The following is an 18,656-nucleotide window of genomic DNA, read 5'->3' as shown; positions in this document are numbered from 1 at the left end:
TGGAAAAGAAGTGGAATAGAGAGAGAGAAACCTCTCACGCAAGGTCTAGTGCTAGAGGGAGGAGTGATGACAAGCAAAATCAGAAAGAAAGAGAGAGAGAGACAGAGAGAGAGAGAGAGAGAGAGAGAGAGAGAGAGAGAGAGAGAGAGAGAGAGAGAGAGAGGGAGAGAGAGAGAGAGAGAGAGAGAGAGAGAGAGAGAGAGAGAGAGAGAGAGAGACAGACAGAGAGAGAGAGAGGAGAGAGAGAGAGAGAGAGAGAGAGAGAGAGAGAGAGAGAGAGAGAGAGAGAGAGACAGAGAGAGAGAGACAGACAGAGAGAGAGAGAGGAGAGAGAGAGAGAGAGAGAGAGAGAGAGAGAGAGAGAGAGAGAGAGAGACAGACAGAGAGACAGAGAGAGAGGGAGAGACAGAGAGAGAGAGAGAGAGAGAGAGAGAGAGAGAGAGAGAGGGAGAGACAGACAGAGAGACAGAGAGACGGAGAGACAGACAGAGAGGGAGAGAGAGAGAGAGAGAGAGAGAGAGAGAGAGAGAGAGAGAGAGAGAGAGAGAGAGAGAGAGAGGGAGAAACAGAGAGAGAGACAGACACTAGGGGGAGCCAAAATGTCACCAGTTAACGCCTGAATTCAATGTGTTATAATACATTAATAAAGGTTTAATTAAAGGAAAACAGGTTAAGGCTTTGCTTAGGATTCATTTAAATTAAAGATTGTTTAAAATAATTGAATCATCAAATACAAAGATTTATTTATCATCTAAAACAATGATTTATTTAAATGATTGATACATCTAAAGATAAAGATAAAAGATTAATCACACCTCAGCATCCTAACAATTGTGTTCAGGGAAACGCTTCGCTCCTTTAAAGTACAGAGAGAATGAGGAGAAGCTTTGTCCCACAGGCCATTCGGAGTTTAAACCAGGAAACACCCAGGATCTAGTACAGGACCTCTTTCTCCATCTTCACTTTTTTTTTTTTTGCACAACCTTTTTTGCACTATGACACTTTAACTCTGGACTTGCACAGCACAGTGCCACTTTATACACACCAGACTGCACATGGACACTTTAAGGACAATCATTTATGTATATACATATAGTTTTCACATATATTTTCATATATTTTATATAGTTTATACTTTTTAGTTATCTACCTCCTTTTGGTTTTATTTTTATTCTTAATTCTATTCCTAAAAAGCATTTCACTGCTTGTCGTACTATGTATGTATGTGTATATCTCACTCACTCACTCACTCACTCACTCACTCACTCACTCACTCACTCACTCATCGCTATATTAAGAGCTCAACATGTTCTTTGCATTTATCATCATGGAGATCTTATTCATTCATCTTCTAACGCTTATCCGAACTACCTCGGGTCACGGGGAGCCTGTGCCTATCTCAGGCGTCATCGGGCATCAAGGCAGGATACACCCTGGACGGAGTGCCAACCCATCACAGGGCACACACACTCTCATTCACTCACGCAATCACACACTACGGACAATTTTCCAGAGATGCCAATCAACCTACCATGCATGTCTTTGGACCGGGGGAGGAAACTGGAGTACCCAGAGGAAACCCCCGAGGCACGGGGAGAACATGCAAACTCCACACACACAAGGCGGAGGCAGGAATCGACCCCCAACGCTGGAGATGTGAGGCAACGTGCTAACCACTAAGCCACCGTCCGTGTCCCGACGCCCCCCCCCCCCCCGCCCCCAGTTCCATGGATCATATAAAATTTAGCTAAATTAAGATATATTGTACAAACTATGAAGCTCACATCACAACCTTGTTTACTTCCATCTCAAACATCCAACACCATCTGATTCCTAAGTGAGTTTAAAAAGAGTCTCCTCCGCACGAGATGGAAACTCACGTGCCTCTAGTTTTCTCATAATGCCCTTTACCATCAAAATCATATAATATATCATTTCAAAAGTTTTGAATCTTCTGTCCTTTTTCTCTGACTGTTGAATTATTAGGTCACCCGATTGTTCCGTAATGATCACATCACTGCTGCTTCCTCAAAAACAGGTCTCTACAGTAACAGACCAATGAAATAAAATAAACGTAGTGTAATTATAATAATCGGAGATGTCATAGTTCCAGAAATATACTGCACCCACGCCTCTCGTTCAGTCTGCTGCATTTTATCAAGGAACAATATGTAGCGTTAATAGAGCAATGTTCTGAGCTTGACCAATACACAGCATCCTGTAATGAACAAATCTGTGGATTTAATGAATCAGTTTGTTCCTTTGTTTACATCAAGCTTGAATTCATGTTTATTAAGCTTTAGGTCATATGATGATGAGGAATGGAACAGTGTCCTGTTTGTAATGTGGAGATTAAACGTGTGCTCACAAGTGTGTCGTGATGTCAGTATGAACACAATGTTCTTATGCACTGAATACATAGGATTTGTTGGTTGAGTCTGTCACACATCTTATGTTATAACGGCTTTGTTTCACCAGAGTCAGATTACATGACATGAGGGTTTATATCATCACAATCACTGCTTTATAACCAGATGTACTTAAAAAAAATAGGTGTTTTCTTAGTGACAATAAAAACATAGCTGGGCCCCTGAGCAAGGCCCTTAACCCTCAGTTGCTCAGTTGTAAGTCACTCTGGATAAGGGTGTCTGCTAAATGCATAAATGTAAATGTAAACATGACTCTGCTTCATATTATTGCTTATAACCAGAGTTCCAGACTCCCTTCTGCTCTCTGAACCTGCCTGGTCCAGACAGTCCCAGGTTTGGAGTTTGTGCTCAGAGTATGGGGGCAGCTACAGTATGATACAGTGCCCCTGGAGCAGGGAGGGTTAGGGGCCTAAGTACATAATAGTCAAAGGCAGTATTGAGACTTGAACCCAGACCTTCCCATCAACAACCTAAAGCTCTAACCAGTGCAGTGATCAGCGCTCCAATTTATGTTGTAATGAAAGAGCAAACAATTAGGAAGACAGAATAGCTTAGATATACAGGATGGTGATGAACCCTAGACTTTGGAATCTATGGGTCTTAATTGTGTCTGTAAACGTGGGACTGTTTGATACACTTCCTGTTGACGTGACGTGACATACAGCTAAGTACGGTGACCCATACTCAGAATTCATTCTCTGCATTTAACCCATCCAAAGTGCACACACACACAGCAGTGAACACACACACACACACCGTGATTTAACTGTGCTTTAACACACACTGTTCCTGTTTCCTTCAGTTTTTCTGGGTTTCCTCCAACATATTGACAATTTGTTGGTTAAGATAAATTGCCTCAGGTGTAATTGAGTGATTTATGCTACCCTGCGATGGACTGGTCTGATATCCTTGGTGTATTCCTGCCTCACACCCAGTGTTCCTGGCTCCAGACTAACTCAAGGCAGGTTCAGGAAGTCTGTTTCTGTGTCACTAAACAATAAATAACCTGCTGCATGAGCTTTTCTACAACCATTCATGCACCTTAAAACAGGCACAAAGAGAACAAAAAAACAAAACAGCAGACAGAATAGCAAACAATCCAAGATGCTAGGTGAGAGAATAAAAAAAACGGTAGAACGGATAGAAGTACGGTAGCTTGGTACGTAGCTAGCATTAACAATACTTTGTCTTCTTTGTTAACGTACACACGACTTATATGATGGAGACCCCAGGAACAGAAGGGTTCAATACGCGGGTGAGGGCTCCCTCTGGTGGTTTGTTGGGCTTATTACAGCTCTGGGTGTTGCACACTCTTAACTAAGATCACAAAACCAACAAACTCAAAACACACAATATACCGTGATCACCTGTAAGACATGCCCAAACATACCAGAGCCATGACTGGCAATTATATTTATATTTTACACACAATACTTCTACAAAACCACGTCACAACTTATTGTCAGCCTGAATGTGCACAGTTTATAATAAAAAACAAAAAAGACTTGCATCCCATCTAGGGTTTATTTCTGCCTCACACCAGTTGTTCCTGGGGCTATAAATCTACCATGACCTTGATCAGGAGAAGCGGTTACTGAATGTGAGTGAGAATGTCCTCAGATTTACATGATGCTAAAAGCTAGATAACAAGCTGCCCAATTAGACTCGAATAAATGATGCATGAATGAAAAATGAAGTCTTTGGTGTTCACAAATATGGTCCTGGGTACAATACATCACTGTGGAACTGTCTGAGGAAAGAGCAATGACAAATAAATCGCATTACACAGGGCTTGTATGATATTGTTGTAGCGGGTGCTTATTAATTGTCAAGAATTGCTTAATTAACTTGTTCTAAATACTTTCTGCAGAAAGCACCCCCCCCCCATTGTATTTCACTTTCTTATAGAGGCTCTGATTTACCAGAATTGACAAGTCTTTATTTACTTCTGTGTCACTTAGCAATAAAGAACCTGCCCCATGACAAATTCTACATGCACTCATTACTGTAAGTATTTTAGGTTCACCAAACACATGTCTTAGGTTAAACCGGAATGACCTGCCAGGAACAGGCACTGACATGTTAGACACAACAGTTTACACCGTAGTATCAGCCTGAATGTGCAAAATGAATGAATCGTGTACATCATTTTAAAAATTGTAAACATGTTAATGTCATGTATAGTTTTAGAAGCTATTGAAGTTTAAGACAGTCATACATTATACTACATGCTCGTGTGATCCACCACAGGTTTTATTATGAACTGAACATAAGAGACGAACCGTTTGAACCGCCACAGCTGTTTTTCAACTCTGTGTCATATCTGGCAGGAACAATTCACTACCATGCCACAAGAAGGTACATGAAGGAATGTGGCAGCTTACTGGTTAAGGTGTTGAACTGAGTGGAAGGTTGTGAGTTTGAGTCCACCAAGGAGTCCATTGAGCAAGGCCCTTATGACTCAATTGCTCAGTTGAATAAATGTAAGTCTCTCTGCATTTCTCTTCTACTGTAGCTTTTCTCCCACACAATATAATACACATGGATCTATTGCAACTTTGAGGCTTAAAAGTTGTTGGTTGTTGCTTTATTCTTTTGCCTTCTACAAAAGAATATACTATATGTATATGTAATATAAATAAATAATAGATCACATAAAATACACACAAAGCTTGGAAATATTTCTATAAAAAGGAACAAGAGTAAAGACTTTTACTTTTACAGAAAGACTTTCACTATTTCACACATAACATCCAGTTATGATCAACAGAAAAAAAGTGTCTATAATATTCATAAGAGGTTACAGCTGCTTGCCTCCTGCCCCTGTCTTTGGAACATCTCCCTGGTACAGTACCCCTGTCCGTTCTTCTGAATCAAGACCTCAATCTTCCTCAGAAGTTCTGTGACCTGAGTTGGGTCTTCTTTCTCCTGGTTGTTGAAGATGTGATAATCTTCTCCACAGTTTTGGATAAGCTGCCGAAGAGCTGAGCTGTTGTTAAAAACTGCCTTGTGGTTTCTTCCCCAAGAGTCTCCGTGAGTGATCAGGACTAAAGTGCGTTTCAGAACCTCTGGGCCAAACCTTTCATACAGTAATTGATTAGGAAAGGAGAAGTTATTAGGAGAAGGTACAACAAGCACAAACACATGTGGACCAGGTCTACATAAGGAAAGACATTGCTCCAACTCCTCACAGTACTTCAAAAACCCTAACCCTTCATCGTAACCCTTAGTGTCGACCACTGTGATGGATTTATTTCCCACCATTCCATCCTGCCTCTTGCCCATTGTGGTAACTTTTATGATGTCCTTCCCAAATGCCTCTCTGCCCAGGATGGTGTTTCCCGATGAGCTTTTTCCTGCTCCAACACCTCCTAGTAGCACCATCCTCACATCACACACTGAAAAACAACTCAAATCTTAGATGATCATGCTTTACACATATACACAATAATGAGTATATCAGTGCTCCTGTTGCGTTCACCGATTAGCATGAAACAATGTAGTTTAATATCTTATTCATCAATATAAACATTGGACAACGGATTACGCTTTTGGATCAGATCATTAATAGGAGTATAAACTCACCTGGATCAGATGTTAAACCCCTTGTAGCTGCTCTTTCCTCCTCCCATTTTTTCCTTTGCCTCAATCTCCATGTCTCCTCCTGTCTCCTGAGATCTGCTTTCAGAAACTTAACTTCCATCTCTCTCTTTCTCTCAGGAAGTGACTTCACTGACTCTTCATGTTTCATAGGAAGTGTCACATTTCCACGTTTGACATTAACCCCAGTCGCAGTATTCTTTCTCTGCACCTCCACACACCTGTCTAGGTTTGGATTTGGTTCGCTCTCATGTCCTTTGATCATTTTCTCTATCTTCTGTGTCACTTTTGTTGTTCTCATTTTAGCAACTGCTTCATACATCTCTAGAGTGTAGAACCCATCTCCATTTTGTTGGACCATGGCCTCCATCTCCTGCAGCAGTTTAATGATTTGAATAGGATTACCTTCTCTCTTACTGTTTATCACACTATATCTTCCTCCACAGCAGCTGATCAAATCCTTGGTCCTGGCATCTTCAGAAAATGTCACTACCTGTCTGTTAGTCATTTCTTCTTTTCCTATGAACAGTATCATGCAGAACTTCAGAGCTGCTTCTCCAAAGGTTTCACTGATCCACTTCACAGCATTTCTGTCTTCTTCTGAGAATTTGCCCAATTTTATCACCAGCAGGAACACATGAGGACCAGGAGAAGAAAGCAACAAGCTCTTCTTCAGTTCTGTCTTCCACTGTTCTGTAGTGAGGGAAGTGCTGTTGATTCCTGGAGTGTCAATCACTGAGATGTTTCTTCCCTCCACTCGTGCTCTCTTATTCTCACACTGTATAGTTTCATTTTCTTTGAAAATTTCTTTTCCTATTATTACATTGGCTGTTGCACTTTTCCCAACACCACAGTGACCAAGAAGTATTATCCTGAGATCCTTATCAACTACAAGAAATAAAAAAAAAAACACTGATGACGACATCAGACTCTGTTAAACTGTATAACAACATGCTGTTTGACAAACCTGAAAGGCATAAAGCCATTTTCTTTCTGCAAATCTTTGTTTTGAGTCAAATCCTTTCTGATCCTGGACATAGAAAAGACATGGAAAAAAAGCTTTTGTTGAAATCTAATATTTAATTTCCCACATGTAGTAGTGATGGGAAGTTCGGTTCTTTTCCGTGAACCGGTTCTTTCGGACAGTTCGTTTTAATGAACCAGTTCAATAATCCAGTTCACCAGTTCTTTTACGTCCTGACGTAATTCACAATGACGTAAATTCCTTCATCCCGCCGCTGCCAGCAGATATTAATACAATCAATTTAACACATTTGAAAAGTTCTTTGTAATCATAACTTTAGTTGAATACGTTTCTTACATTTAAGTTTTGCAACTAAAACACCCAGTACAGGCATTGATGTGCAAACGTGGGTGTTTTACGTGTCTTAATGATATAAAGTTAATAAACTAATCTTCATCAACTTACAAAAACACAAAAAAAGCATAATTTTGAAATGTTTCTTTTGCTCCATCAGTTGTTTCAAAAACTAATGCAACTGAGTTAAACACTCATACGTTAATAAGACATTAAATCATAACCATTTACATTTGTTGCTGTATCAGTTCAGTTATTTACGCATGCGCAGTAACAACAGCTCATCGGTTCTCGGACGCGTCCGAAAGAAACAGTTCTCAGTTCAGTGTACTGATGATTCGCTGTATCGGTTCAGTGATTCACGCGCAGTATCAACAGCTCGAGCTCACAGTTCTCTCAGCACAACATGTCTCAGTTCAGTGTACAGGAGTTACATAAACTCAGGGATATTAGTTTATTTAGAGTCGCACCGACTGTCAGGCATGACCGGAAGTGAGTAACTTTAGTAACTTGTGAATCAGCGCTGACTCAAGACGCGAACTGTTTAGAACGAATCAGTCCGATTTGGTAAACCGATTCATCCAGTTCACTAAAAAGAACTGGTTCAAAAGAACGATTCGTTCACGAACTGCCCATCACTAACCTGTAGCTGATGTGGAGATGCAGGAAAACGTAAACTCCTTACATTTTTCAACAATTGCATGTGATTATTTATACATTTTCTGAAAAATAATTTATTAGAAGATTGACATCATTTATACATTAATTAGGACTTTTTGCTTTAAAAAAAACAAACAAACTTACTAACCGTCCAGTTTTCATACTGATGGCACTGTTACAGCTTGTCTGGTAAATGTCATAAATGTAAATGGGGATAATGTTAAACTTTCACTATGAGGGATATTTATCCTGGAATTTTATTGAAACTCTTACTGAAATATATTTCCACAAAAACTCTTTAGATACTCTTTATCTTTTTTATATATTAAAATTTTCAAAGGACTGAACACAATTCATAAGGATGTGAAGGTTGTTGTGGAAGTTCCGAGGTTAGAGAGATTTAAAGAATAAAGTATAACACTGGTAGACACGAGCAAGAGTAAAAAGGTTACACAATTTTATTGTGCTCAGCTGCACAGCAGGACCTGATTAATGCTCCAGTTTTAATTTGCTAACCTACCTGCTAATTTTAAACCAAGTCAGTCTGTTTTCTTTGCTATGGCACTGAGTACCATCATTTAGCCAAATTCAACTAACTAATGGTAAATAATTTAAATGTAGTAACTGTAGCAGTGTGGGGGGGCACGGTGGCTTAGTGGTTAGCACGTTCGCCTCACACCTCCAGGGTCGGGGTTCGATTCCCACCTCCACCTTGTGTGTGTGGAGTTTGCATGTTCTCCCCGTGCCTCGGGGGTTTCCTCCGGGTACTCCGGTTTCGTCCCCCAGTCCAAAGACATGCATGGTAGGTTGATTGGCATCTCTGGAAAAATTGTCCCTAGTGTGTGATTGCGTGAGTGAATGAGTGTGTGTATGTGCCCTGCGATGGCTTGGCACTCCGTCCAGGGTGTATCCTGTCTTGATGCCCGATGACGCCTGAGATAGGCACAGGCTCCCCGTGACCCGAGGTAGTTCGGATAAGCGGTAGAAGATGAATGAATGAATGAATGTAGCAGTGTGAAGTGCTGGTGTAGCAGCCGGTGTAGCGGCTGGCTTCATTAAATCAAGCAGAAGCCACGTTGGTTTAATTCCTTTGATTTCTCAGCTGAATTCATTTCAATAGACTCAGATGTGGCTTTTGCTGCATTGGTTAGAAAATCTGCAGCCATGAGAAAAGAGTACACACACACACACACACACACACACACACACACACACACACACTGTAGGAGCCAATGTTGTAAATGCATTTTGGGCTGTCACCAGGTGGGGGCAGTGTGTGCACAGAGGGGTTAAAAACAGGTGTTTCCTACAGGTAGAGGAAGTTGGCTTGGTGGAAGGGGAACACGTACAGTTTTTTACCACACAGAAACTATAAGAGTAACACAAAGGATATCAACTGTCTTTCTTCAAGGATTGTAAATATATGCTTGCATAATGTTCAAGTAGTAAAGTAGTCAAGTTAAAATCTACTACAAAGGTCTTTTGGTGTGCGTAAAGCGTGCACGTTTTTTCCAAGCCATCAGCAGCTATAGGAGCTGCTGGACCACACACACACACACACACACACACACACACACACACACACACACACACACACACAAAATTCACACACAAAGATGCACAATCATTGAACAAAGCCTGGGTGAAATACAAAATCACTTTTAGGTACTGAATCACTATGAAGTACCAAATCAGTATCAACACAGGTGTGCGCACACACACACACACACACACACACACACACACACACACACACACACACACACACTACAGATTATACTGTACAATACCTTTCAAATGCAAAGATGCCTTTAACTTAATATCAAGTTAAGTAAAAAAAAAATACTTTTGACATTTAAAGCAGTAACTTTTTTACTTTCACTTTCTGGCAGGACACTTTTACTTTTGCTTCAGTAGAATTTCTCAGTACTTTGTCCACTTCTTGTTACGAGAGAAACGTATTAGTACAAATATAACAATTTGAAGTTCATGAAAAAGTTTTTATTCTTTCTGATAAATTCACCTACTTTAGATTTCGAGGCGATGTTTCTCCTGCTGACGTCTCGATTCACCTACAGTTTTCATACGGAAGTGGTTAATCTGGACACTCCCTCTCTTTGTTGTGTAGACCTTTTGTATCAACACGGCTGACCCACGGCTTGTGTTGAATGTAACTGTGTTGTTGATGTAGTTTGTATAACTTGGATTTGTTTTATCTATTTGTTTTTCAGTGTTGGGTCACATCATCATCATCATCATCATCATCATCATCATCATCATCCCATGTTATTTGACCAGCCTCTGAATGCTCTAAGCTCTTAACACTGAAAAAATGCATGCTGCTTCTCTCTGCTTATCCAGAATCAGGTTAACACACAGGATAAACTCACTGTAATATACTGCCTCTTGTGGCTGATTGCTATGTTACACCGCAGCACTGCCAAGCTGATTGGACATCAGGTGTTGATTAGTTTTCAGTTAGTAGTGCAGGCTTTAGATGTGTGTGTGTGTGTGTGTGTGTGTGTGTGTGTGTGTGTGTGTGTGTGTGTGTGTTGATGCACTCGTTCTGATATGTTATTGTTTCCATAGTAACAATGTGAAGGAGTCTGCAGTGTCAGCGCTGTAAAGGACTTCTACCATTAAATGATATGAGTTATGTTTTCGATCCTCTTGTACACAATACTTTTACTAAATGATATTCATACTAACACATTAATTAAATTATACAATGCTACCGTTATTAAATTCCGGTTTATCGCAATATAAAGTGAATACACTGTGGATGGGAACGAAAAAAGCACACAAAGATCCATTCAGAGATTATGTCCGAGATCCGAATACTGAATTGTGTCATTTCAAGCATGACTGTGAGGATGTCATACGTGATTAGCACAGTGTTCTTTCTGATCAGTCCAGCAGGTTAAACACTGAGCTTCCACGTCCCCACTGTACTGTGAGGCGCCTGAACACTTTTACAGCTCTTCTGTTTATATATAAGAGGCTGCAGAGCCGCTGTGGAGTAAATGCTTGAGTCATGTTTTTGTTGTTGTTGAAATCCATTATCATGTATCTAATCTAAATGGATGAACCATCTTTAATTCAGTGTTTAATTCAGTGTTTGTTACATAATAAATCTTCTGAAGCGTAAAAACACAACAGCTGCCTGTGTGTCTGAAGGCTCTTTGTCCAGTTTTGAATGTTTTTTTTTGTTCTTTTCTTTGATTGAGAGAACTGGTGCATCACTGCCACATGTGGGTAGCTGGTCTGCCTGCAAGTGTGTGTGTGTGTGTGTGTGTGTGTGTGTGTATGCATGCATACATGCATGTGTGTGAGATGGTATAATTCAGCCAAGTGCTGTTCTCCTCCTACATCTTATGAACAAAGAGGCTGTTTTCGTGTAAAGCAAATGATGAAACACTCACACACACTAACACACTCGCACACATTCACACACACTTCAGACTCACAGAGCCACAGCTTCATCACACACAAACAACCCAAACAGCCTTCAGACACTGGTTTGGTAAGTGTTATCCTAAGATTAGGGTTTGTTTTACTGTAACTGAGTAAAAATATATAATCTTGTGTTTAAGTTGTTATTATTTGTAGCTGAAGTCACAATAAAGTTTGCGTCAACGTTAAATTGTGAATTTTGTGTTCAGACATCTTACAAACGTCCAGATTATTGAGAAATGTAACTGAAAGGCGACAACATTTAAATATCGGTGATACTAATAGTGAATGTGAATGTTTTGTTTACACAAAATAAATAAGAGAATTTTAAGTACGATTTGTTTAGTTGTGTTGCTTCATGTTACCACTTTTAACTTTTAATTCATATTTATTATATTATTCGTTTAAACATTCAGATTTGTTGTCGAATTTGTAAACGAGTCGTGTGAGACAGATCAACAGATCACAGAAGCTAAATAATTTGTAATGCTTTTTAAAAGTAAAAAAACAAACAATACAATTTAAAGATTTTATCCTGGTAGCGAATCCCTGATCTGATGAGTTAAATAACTGACCAAACTGCATGTGATGGGAAGATTTTTTCTCTTGTGCTTCATTCAGTTTATTAACTACTAATTAACGAGGTCCTGATTATAGACTAGAGAAAGTGTGTAAAAAGCACTTGCAGGTCAAACGATCAGTAACTTTACAGATGTTTGTAGTGTGAGTTTATCATGAACGAAACTGATCCGTCAGATGATTTGAACAGAACTGTATTTATTTTCTGCGCTTCTTCGTCCACAGCGCTGCTGCTGAACCTTCTTTTCTTCCCGTTTGTCTGAAGTTCTACAGAAATTTTTTTACAACAGAAAATGAACTTAGAGACAAAGTGAACTGATTCACAGAGAGAAAGTTCAAAGCATTTACAGGTTTATTGAACCAGAGTCTCAGTGTCAGCTGATTGGACGATGCCGACTACAGGTCTCCAGGTCCTCGGTGTGGTGGTGTCCATCGCCGGGTGGGTTGGCGGGGCCTTGGTGTGCGCCGCCCCGTTTTGGCGCGTGTCGGCTTTTGTCGGAGATGAGCTCGTGGTATCTGAGGTCCTGTGGGAGGGGCTGTGGATGTCCTGTCTATCACAGCTAGGAAGGATCCAGTGTAAAGTGTATGACTCCGCCCTTGCACTCCCAGGCTCCACCCAGTTTTGCCGTGTGATGGTTATTCTGTCTGTCCTCTTCGGATTACTGGCTTTACCCCTGAGTGTGATTGGGATGAAGTGCACGCATTGTCTCGAGGGCGCACGTGACTCTAAGTCTCGCCTGGTGCGTATATCCGGTGGCATCTTCATGGTGGCTGGCGTGGCTTTCTTCATGCCGGTGTTCTGGACCACCATTGTTGTGATTCAGAACTTTTACGACCCGAACGTTGCACCACCACTCAAGCGTGAACTTGGCCCTGCCCTGTACCTCGGAGGGGGCGTGGCCTTCATGATGTTGGCTGGAGGGTTTATGCTGTACCAAGGAGGCTCCGCCACCACTGGCGTTCCAACCAAGCCTAATTTAGGCAAAGGGGCGGGACCATCCAAGGACAATCCTGCAGAGGGGAAACAAGACAAGGCTTATGTTTGAGCAAGACCAAGATTTAGTCAGAATGTTCAAGTGGCCAAAAAATAATGCAGAAACATGCAAGAGAAAATATCAGGGCTTCAGACCTGCAAATTAAAAAGAAAAGCAATAAAATATTTAAAAATGAATACACAAAAAAACATCTGATTTCCTGCAGGTTTTATTTTAATCTTAATCTAATTATAATCATCTCGTTTGCTTTTAATCGACTGATGTGTGTTTTTGGTCATTATATTCGCTTTAAACAGAATGACTTAATTAATAAATAATACAGAGCTTTGTTAGAAAAAAAAATCAACAATCTTTTCCTCTGTCTGATTTTATACTTTACATTTGACAACGTCATTAATGTTATTTATAAATGTGTTTTATGGGAGTTTATTGTTTCTTTATGATGTGGTTTTATTTCTGATTATTTTATCTGTGTAAACACTGAAAGGAAATTCTTTATAAACATAAACAATAAAATGAAGTCACTGACAAATCATTTGCAAGATAATTGTGTATGTAAAAAAAAACAACAACTGTGGGCTGCTTGTGCACGCATGGCATGTGTGTGTGTGTGTGTGTGTGTGTGTGTGTGTGTGTGTGTGTGTGTGTATACAACAGCACACTGGACACAATGACCATCTGTGTGTGTGTGTAAGAGCCGCTGATGTCATAATTATGGTGAAAATGTAAATTATGGGGCCTAAATTCCAACCCGTTTCATAATGATCACAGAAACATTAGAACTGAAAAGTCTCTGTATAGAGTGTCATCGCCTCCTTCAGTGGAAGTCAGAATAAAAAAAAAATCCTCTCTTTTTCCAGCAGAATTTTTCAGTTCTGTGGAGTTTATAATTAGTTTATAGTGATGTCATATATTGTCTTATACTTATTTTCATGTATTTCTTTGTATAGGTTTGGGGCAGCGTAATTCATATCATTTGTAAAATACAATTTGTTAATTTGTTATTTATTAGATCTTAAATTCTATTCTGGAGAATAGGTTAATTGTTAGGATGTTTTGCCTTGAGTCTAGAGTTAGGGGTTTATTTCCTGCAATCTGCAATACTTTATGTGTCCACACGGTGTCACCATTAACCAAGTGAGTATTGACACAGCTAAATAGCCATTCTGACTCAATCGCACCGATTCAGAACCGATTCCGAATCCAGTGTTTATTATGAAAAAACAATATGAAATGAATTTCCTTTCTCACTGTTCCTGTCTTTTTATAAATCTTTGCACATAAAAGCCAAATGGCATTAATCGTTAAAATGTAAGCAGGAATATCAGAAATCAAGTAGGAAAAAAAATAAATATAAAAATAAAATCACGTGCGAGACATGCGAAAGGGGGCGTGGCCTAGTCACAAAGTCAATCATCTATCAGTATGTGTTACTGTAGTGTATTGTATTGTAGCAGAACCAGGGCTCTCAAGTTTTTAAGACAGGCAAGCGTGACACCCCCCATGTTTGATTTCCATTTATTAATTTGTGTGTGTGTGTGTGTGAGTGTGTGTGAGTGTGTGTGTGTGTGAGTGTGTGTGTGTGAGAGAGAGAGAGAGAGAGAGAGAGAGAGAGATTATGACTGGTGGTGTTATTGTAAGTGTTTGTTGCCTTTTTGGATTTGCCTTTATCATTTGTAATGTTGGCTCCCATTTTTAGGGTCATGATTGAGGACAATGTCCCGTCCAGAGACGAGCTGTTTCGTGTTGAGGTTTTGTTCAAACCGACCATCAAAAATGCCTTTGCTAATATTTTTTTTTTCATTGGTTGTTGCGTTAAATCTTACCCAGATTCTTACCTCTTACCCCTGATTCCTGCCCGGTTCCATAGAGACAGCGGTACGGACTGATACATTTTGGGCGCTGCGGCTTATTAAATATATGATAAATAGTCAAAAGGTTTTTCTGCGTGAGAAATACGATGTGTGGTGGGAGAACGTGAGAAAAGACTCAAATGCGTGACTGTCACTCTCAATGCGTGACACTTGACAGCCCTACAGAACTGTTCTGAGTGATTGAGTCTATAATTTAGGAATATAACAAGATATATATGGTTGAATTGACAATAAAAGCTTCTTGACTTGACTTAAATTAGCAGATTTAGTATATCTGTGTTGTGGTGCATAAAAAAAGTGAGTTCCCTGGTCCACCGTCCCTCATGAATATTTCCTTTTACTGTACCATTAAAATATATAAATTAGGACATGAACATTTTGCCCTTTTGTGTGTGTGTGTGTGTGCGTGTGTCTTTCTCTATACTGTGTACATACACAGCCTTGTGCATCTCCGTCTTGGCAGAGCTCACTGCATTTCATACCGGTCAATGCTTTTAAATCAGCTTCACATGATCTTATGTGAGGGACAAAAAACTAATAATAAACACACAAGACTTGTAATTATGTGCTTACATACAGGTCACAATGACAATACACACACACACACACACACACACACACACACACACACACACACACAGAAATATCCGCTTAGCATTTATACCATAAATACATGCCATGTGTCCACACTGGGCTTTTTGTTGACATGAAGACATTTCTGTAACAGAAAACAGCAAAGCCATAACTGAGTTACACAACAATGTCTACAAGTGTGTTTGTGTAACCCAGAAAACTTCACTAAAATGTTATCCCCACTGTGTATAATAACAGCAAAATTCCGTCCTTTACAGCATCTGCTGTTTTTGTTATTCAACGACATTTACCCTCGCGGATGACTGTATTAGGATCACTGTACTAATACTGGGTCAAGCTTCACTTTACTCTCCCAATAGCCTCAAGTCTTCATGTTATGGATTCCACAAGCTATTGGAAACATTCCTGGTCCATGCTGAGATGCTTATGTGACTGCACTGTGAATCTCCCGCCGCCCAAAGATGTTCTACTGGATTCAGATCTGATGACTTGTGAAGGTCAACTAAAGAACGCAGAACTCTTATTGTTTAGATAACTATATAGTGTCATATTCAGGAAACCCGTTTGATAGGACATTTGTTTGTGACGTGTGGGATGTACATACTGTAGTGAGAAACAATACTCAAACACTGTGGCATTAAAGCCATGTCCGATTGGTACCATTACACCACCTCCAGCAACTCCTGTTGAGACAAGACAAGTCTGGCTCCATGAACTCATGCTGTTTTTGCTAAATTCAGACCCTACATCTGTGTGTCTCAGCAGAAATCAAGATCCATCAGAACAGGCTACATTTTACATCATCACCTGTCCAGTGGTGATTCTGTGCCCACTGCAGCCTCGGAGTTCTGTTCTTGGTTGGCTTAAGAACAACATGGTCTTCCACTGAGGTAGCTCATCCATCTGAAAGTTTGACATGTTTAACATTCTGAGATACTTTTCTGCTCACCACAGTTTATTTGAGTTAACGTAGCATTTCCGTCAGATCCAACCAGTCTGGCCAGTCTTCATTAATCTCTCTCATCATCAAAGTGCTTTCCAGTTTGTCCGGTGCCAACAATCAGGCCAAAGATCATGGCAGTTATGTCAAAATCACTGTATGTGACACCAGATCATATTTTCACCATTCTGATGGATGACATGAACATTCCCTGAAGCTGCTGGTGTATCTGCATCATTTTATGCACTTCACTGCTTACCAGGTGTCCAAAAGGTTATTTACAAAAAGTGCTTGGACCCCGTTAATCGCTGCTTCAGCTACACTTCTCAGAGGTGTTCAGAAACCAGAACAGAGAGTTTGTAATGGAAACTTTCAGGAACACATTAAGACATTTAACAGTAGATAATTAGATCTTTTTTCCAGGGCTCTCAAGTATCACGCAATGAGCGTGACAGTCACGCATTTGGGTCTGTTGTCATGCTCTCCCACCACACGTTGTATTTGTCACGCAGAAAAACTTACTATTTATTATATATTTAATAGGCCGCAGCGCCCAAAATGTATCAGTCCGCACCGCTGTCTCTATGGAACCAGGCAGGAATCAAGCGCATCTCCTCTGGAGTTCTTAGTCGAGCCTGACATTTATCAGCCAATCAAAAAAAGAGGCTACACAACAGCCAATCAGAAAATAGCATTGTATCTGGGTAAGGGGGGGCACGGTGGCTTAGTGGTTAGCATGTTCGCCTCACACCTCCAGGGTTGGGGGTTCGATTCCCGCCTCCGCCTTGTGTGTGTGGAGTTTGCATGGTCTCCCCGTGCCTCGGGGGTTTCCTCCGGGTACTCCGGTTTCCTCTCCCGGTCCAAAGACATGCATGGTAGGTTGATTGGCATCTCTGGAAAAATTGTCTGTAGTGTGTGATTGCGTGAGTGAATGAGAGTGTGTGTGTGCCCTGCGATGGGCTGGCACTCCGTCCAGGGTGTATCCTGCCTTGATGCCCAATGACGCCTGAGGCTCCCCGTGACCCGAGGTAGTTCGGATAAGCGGTAAAAAATGAATGAATGAATGTACCTGGGTAAGATTTAACACAACCAATGAAAAAAAAGCAGATCCTGGAATTGTTCAGCATCATCATCCTCGTTCACACACAGAGAAAACCACTGGAGGTGCGAGCATCACTTTGAGCACAGAGTAAGTCATGATCTCCTGTTTAATGTTACAACTAATTCACAACTTGTTTGACACAAACAATGACATTGTGACTGCTGTTAGAGACGTTTCCCAGATAATCAGCAGGAGTTTTTCATGAGTGTCTGTAACTTAGCCAACAGTTTTACAGCCGGTTCACTGACAACACCTGCTCAGAACAAGTAGTCTATGCCAGTGGTTCTCAAACTGGGGGCCCTGAGATGGTGCCAGGGGGCCCCGGTTCACTGACAACACCTGCTCAGAACAAGTAGTCTAGGGACAGTGGTTCTCAAACTGGGGGCCCTGAGATGGTGCCAGGGGGCCCCGGTTCACTGACAACACCTGCTCAGAACAAGCAGCCTTGGTTTTAATGCTTCCACATTATAATGCTGATGCCCAGAGGGTATTTTCGATGGTTGGTTTGAACAAATCCTCAACACGAAACAACTTGTCTCTGGACAGGACATTGTCCTCAATCATGACCCTAAAAATGTCTGGGCTTGTGCTGAACTGTTTTATATGGGAGCAACGTTACAAATGATAAAGGAGTCCAAAAAGGCAACAAACACTTACAATAAACACCACCAGTCATAATCTGTCTCTCTCTCACTCTCTCTCTCTCTCTCTCACACACACACACACTCACATACACACACACACACACACACACACAAATTAATAAATGGAAATTGAATAAATACTTTGTATTTGGTTAAATTGTGAATGAATGAATGAATGAATGAATGGTTAAATTGTGGTCAGTGATCTTTACAAAATACATACTTTTTGTGTGTGTTTTTGTTGTTTTTTTGGGGGGTATAGTGGGGGGTTGTTAGGGGTTGGAGATGTCACTCTTGCCTGTCTTCAAAACCTGAGATCCCTGTTGTTTATCGGAGTGAATCGGTTTGTTGTTTCTCATTATGGGAACTTTCACAGTTAGAGACGCTGCTACATAAATGTACTTCTGGCCCTTTAAGAAATCGTGGACGGAACTTCTGTGAAGCCGGAAGTAACGACGAGGTCTCGCG

At 40.6% G+C, this 18,656-nt stretch overlaps 2 protein-coding genes across 2 annotated transcripts; one reads left to right on the top strand and one right to left on the bottom strand.

Moving 5' to 3' along the window:
• Nucleotides 1-4,766: 4,766 nt before the first annotated feature.
• LOC132839501 (GTPase IMAP family member 4-like) lies at nt 4,767-10,080 on the bottom strand. The gene is made up of 4 exons (XM_060860512.1): nt 10,035-10,080; nt 6,997-7,059; nt 6,015-6,917; nt 4,767-5,827 (listed from the first exon to the last, which is right to left on the bottom strand). Exons 2-4 carry the CDS (start codon nt 7,013-7,015, stop codon nt 5,220-5,222), a joined length of 1,530 nt encoding a protein of 509 aa, XP_060716495.1. The 5' UTR covers nt 7,016-7,059; nt 10,035-10,080; the 3' UTR covers nt 4,767-5,219.
• A 1,398-nt stretch (nt 10,081-11,478) lies between these two features.
• On the top strand, nt 11,479-13,420 carry cldn31 (claudin 31). Its single transcript, XM_060860564.1, has 2 exons — nt 11,479-11,530; nt 12,265-13,420. The coding sequence occupies exon 2, from the start codon at nt 12,429-12,431 to the stop codon at nt 13,083-13,085; it is 657 nt and encodes a 218-aa protein (XP_060716547.1). The 5' UTR covers nt 11,479-11,530; nt 12,265-12,428; the 3' UTR covers nt 13,086-13,420.
• Nucleotides 13,421-18,656: the final 5,236 nt, after the last annotated feature.

Source organism: Tachysurus vachellii, chromosome 24, assembly GCF_030014155.1.
Source record: "Tachysurus vachellii isolate PV-2020 chromosome 24, HZAU_Pvac_v1, whole genome shotgun sequence".
NCBI lineage: Eukaryota > Metazoa > Chordata > Actinopteri > Siluriformes > Bagridae > Tachysurus > Tachysurus vachellii.
Note: the sequence above shows the minus strand (reverse complement) of the source record. Positions and strands in the feature narration are given on the sequence as shown.

Excerpts from the sequence above, each read along its gene's own strand:
- cldn31 (XM_060860564.1), top strand. The coding sequence starts at position 12,429 with ATGCCGACTACAGGTCTCCAGGTCCTCGGTGTGGTGGTGTCCATCGCC.
- LOC132839501 (XM_060860512.1), bottom strand. Across the intron at positions 5,828-6,014 it reads GGGTTTAACATCTGATCCAG|TGTGTGATGTGAGGATGGTG; the intron begins GTGAGTTTATAC and ends GTTGTTTTTCAG.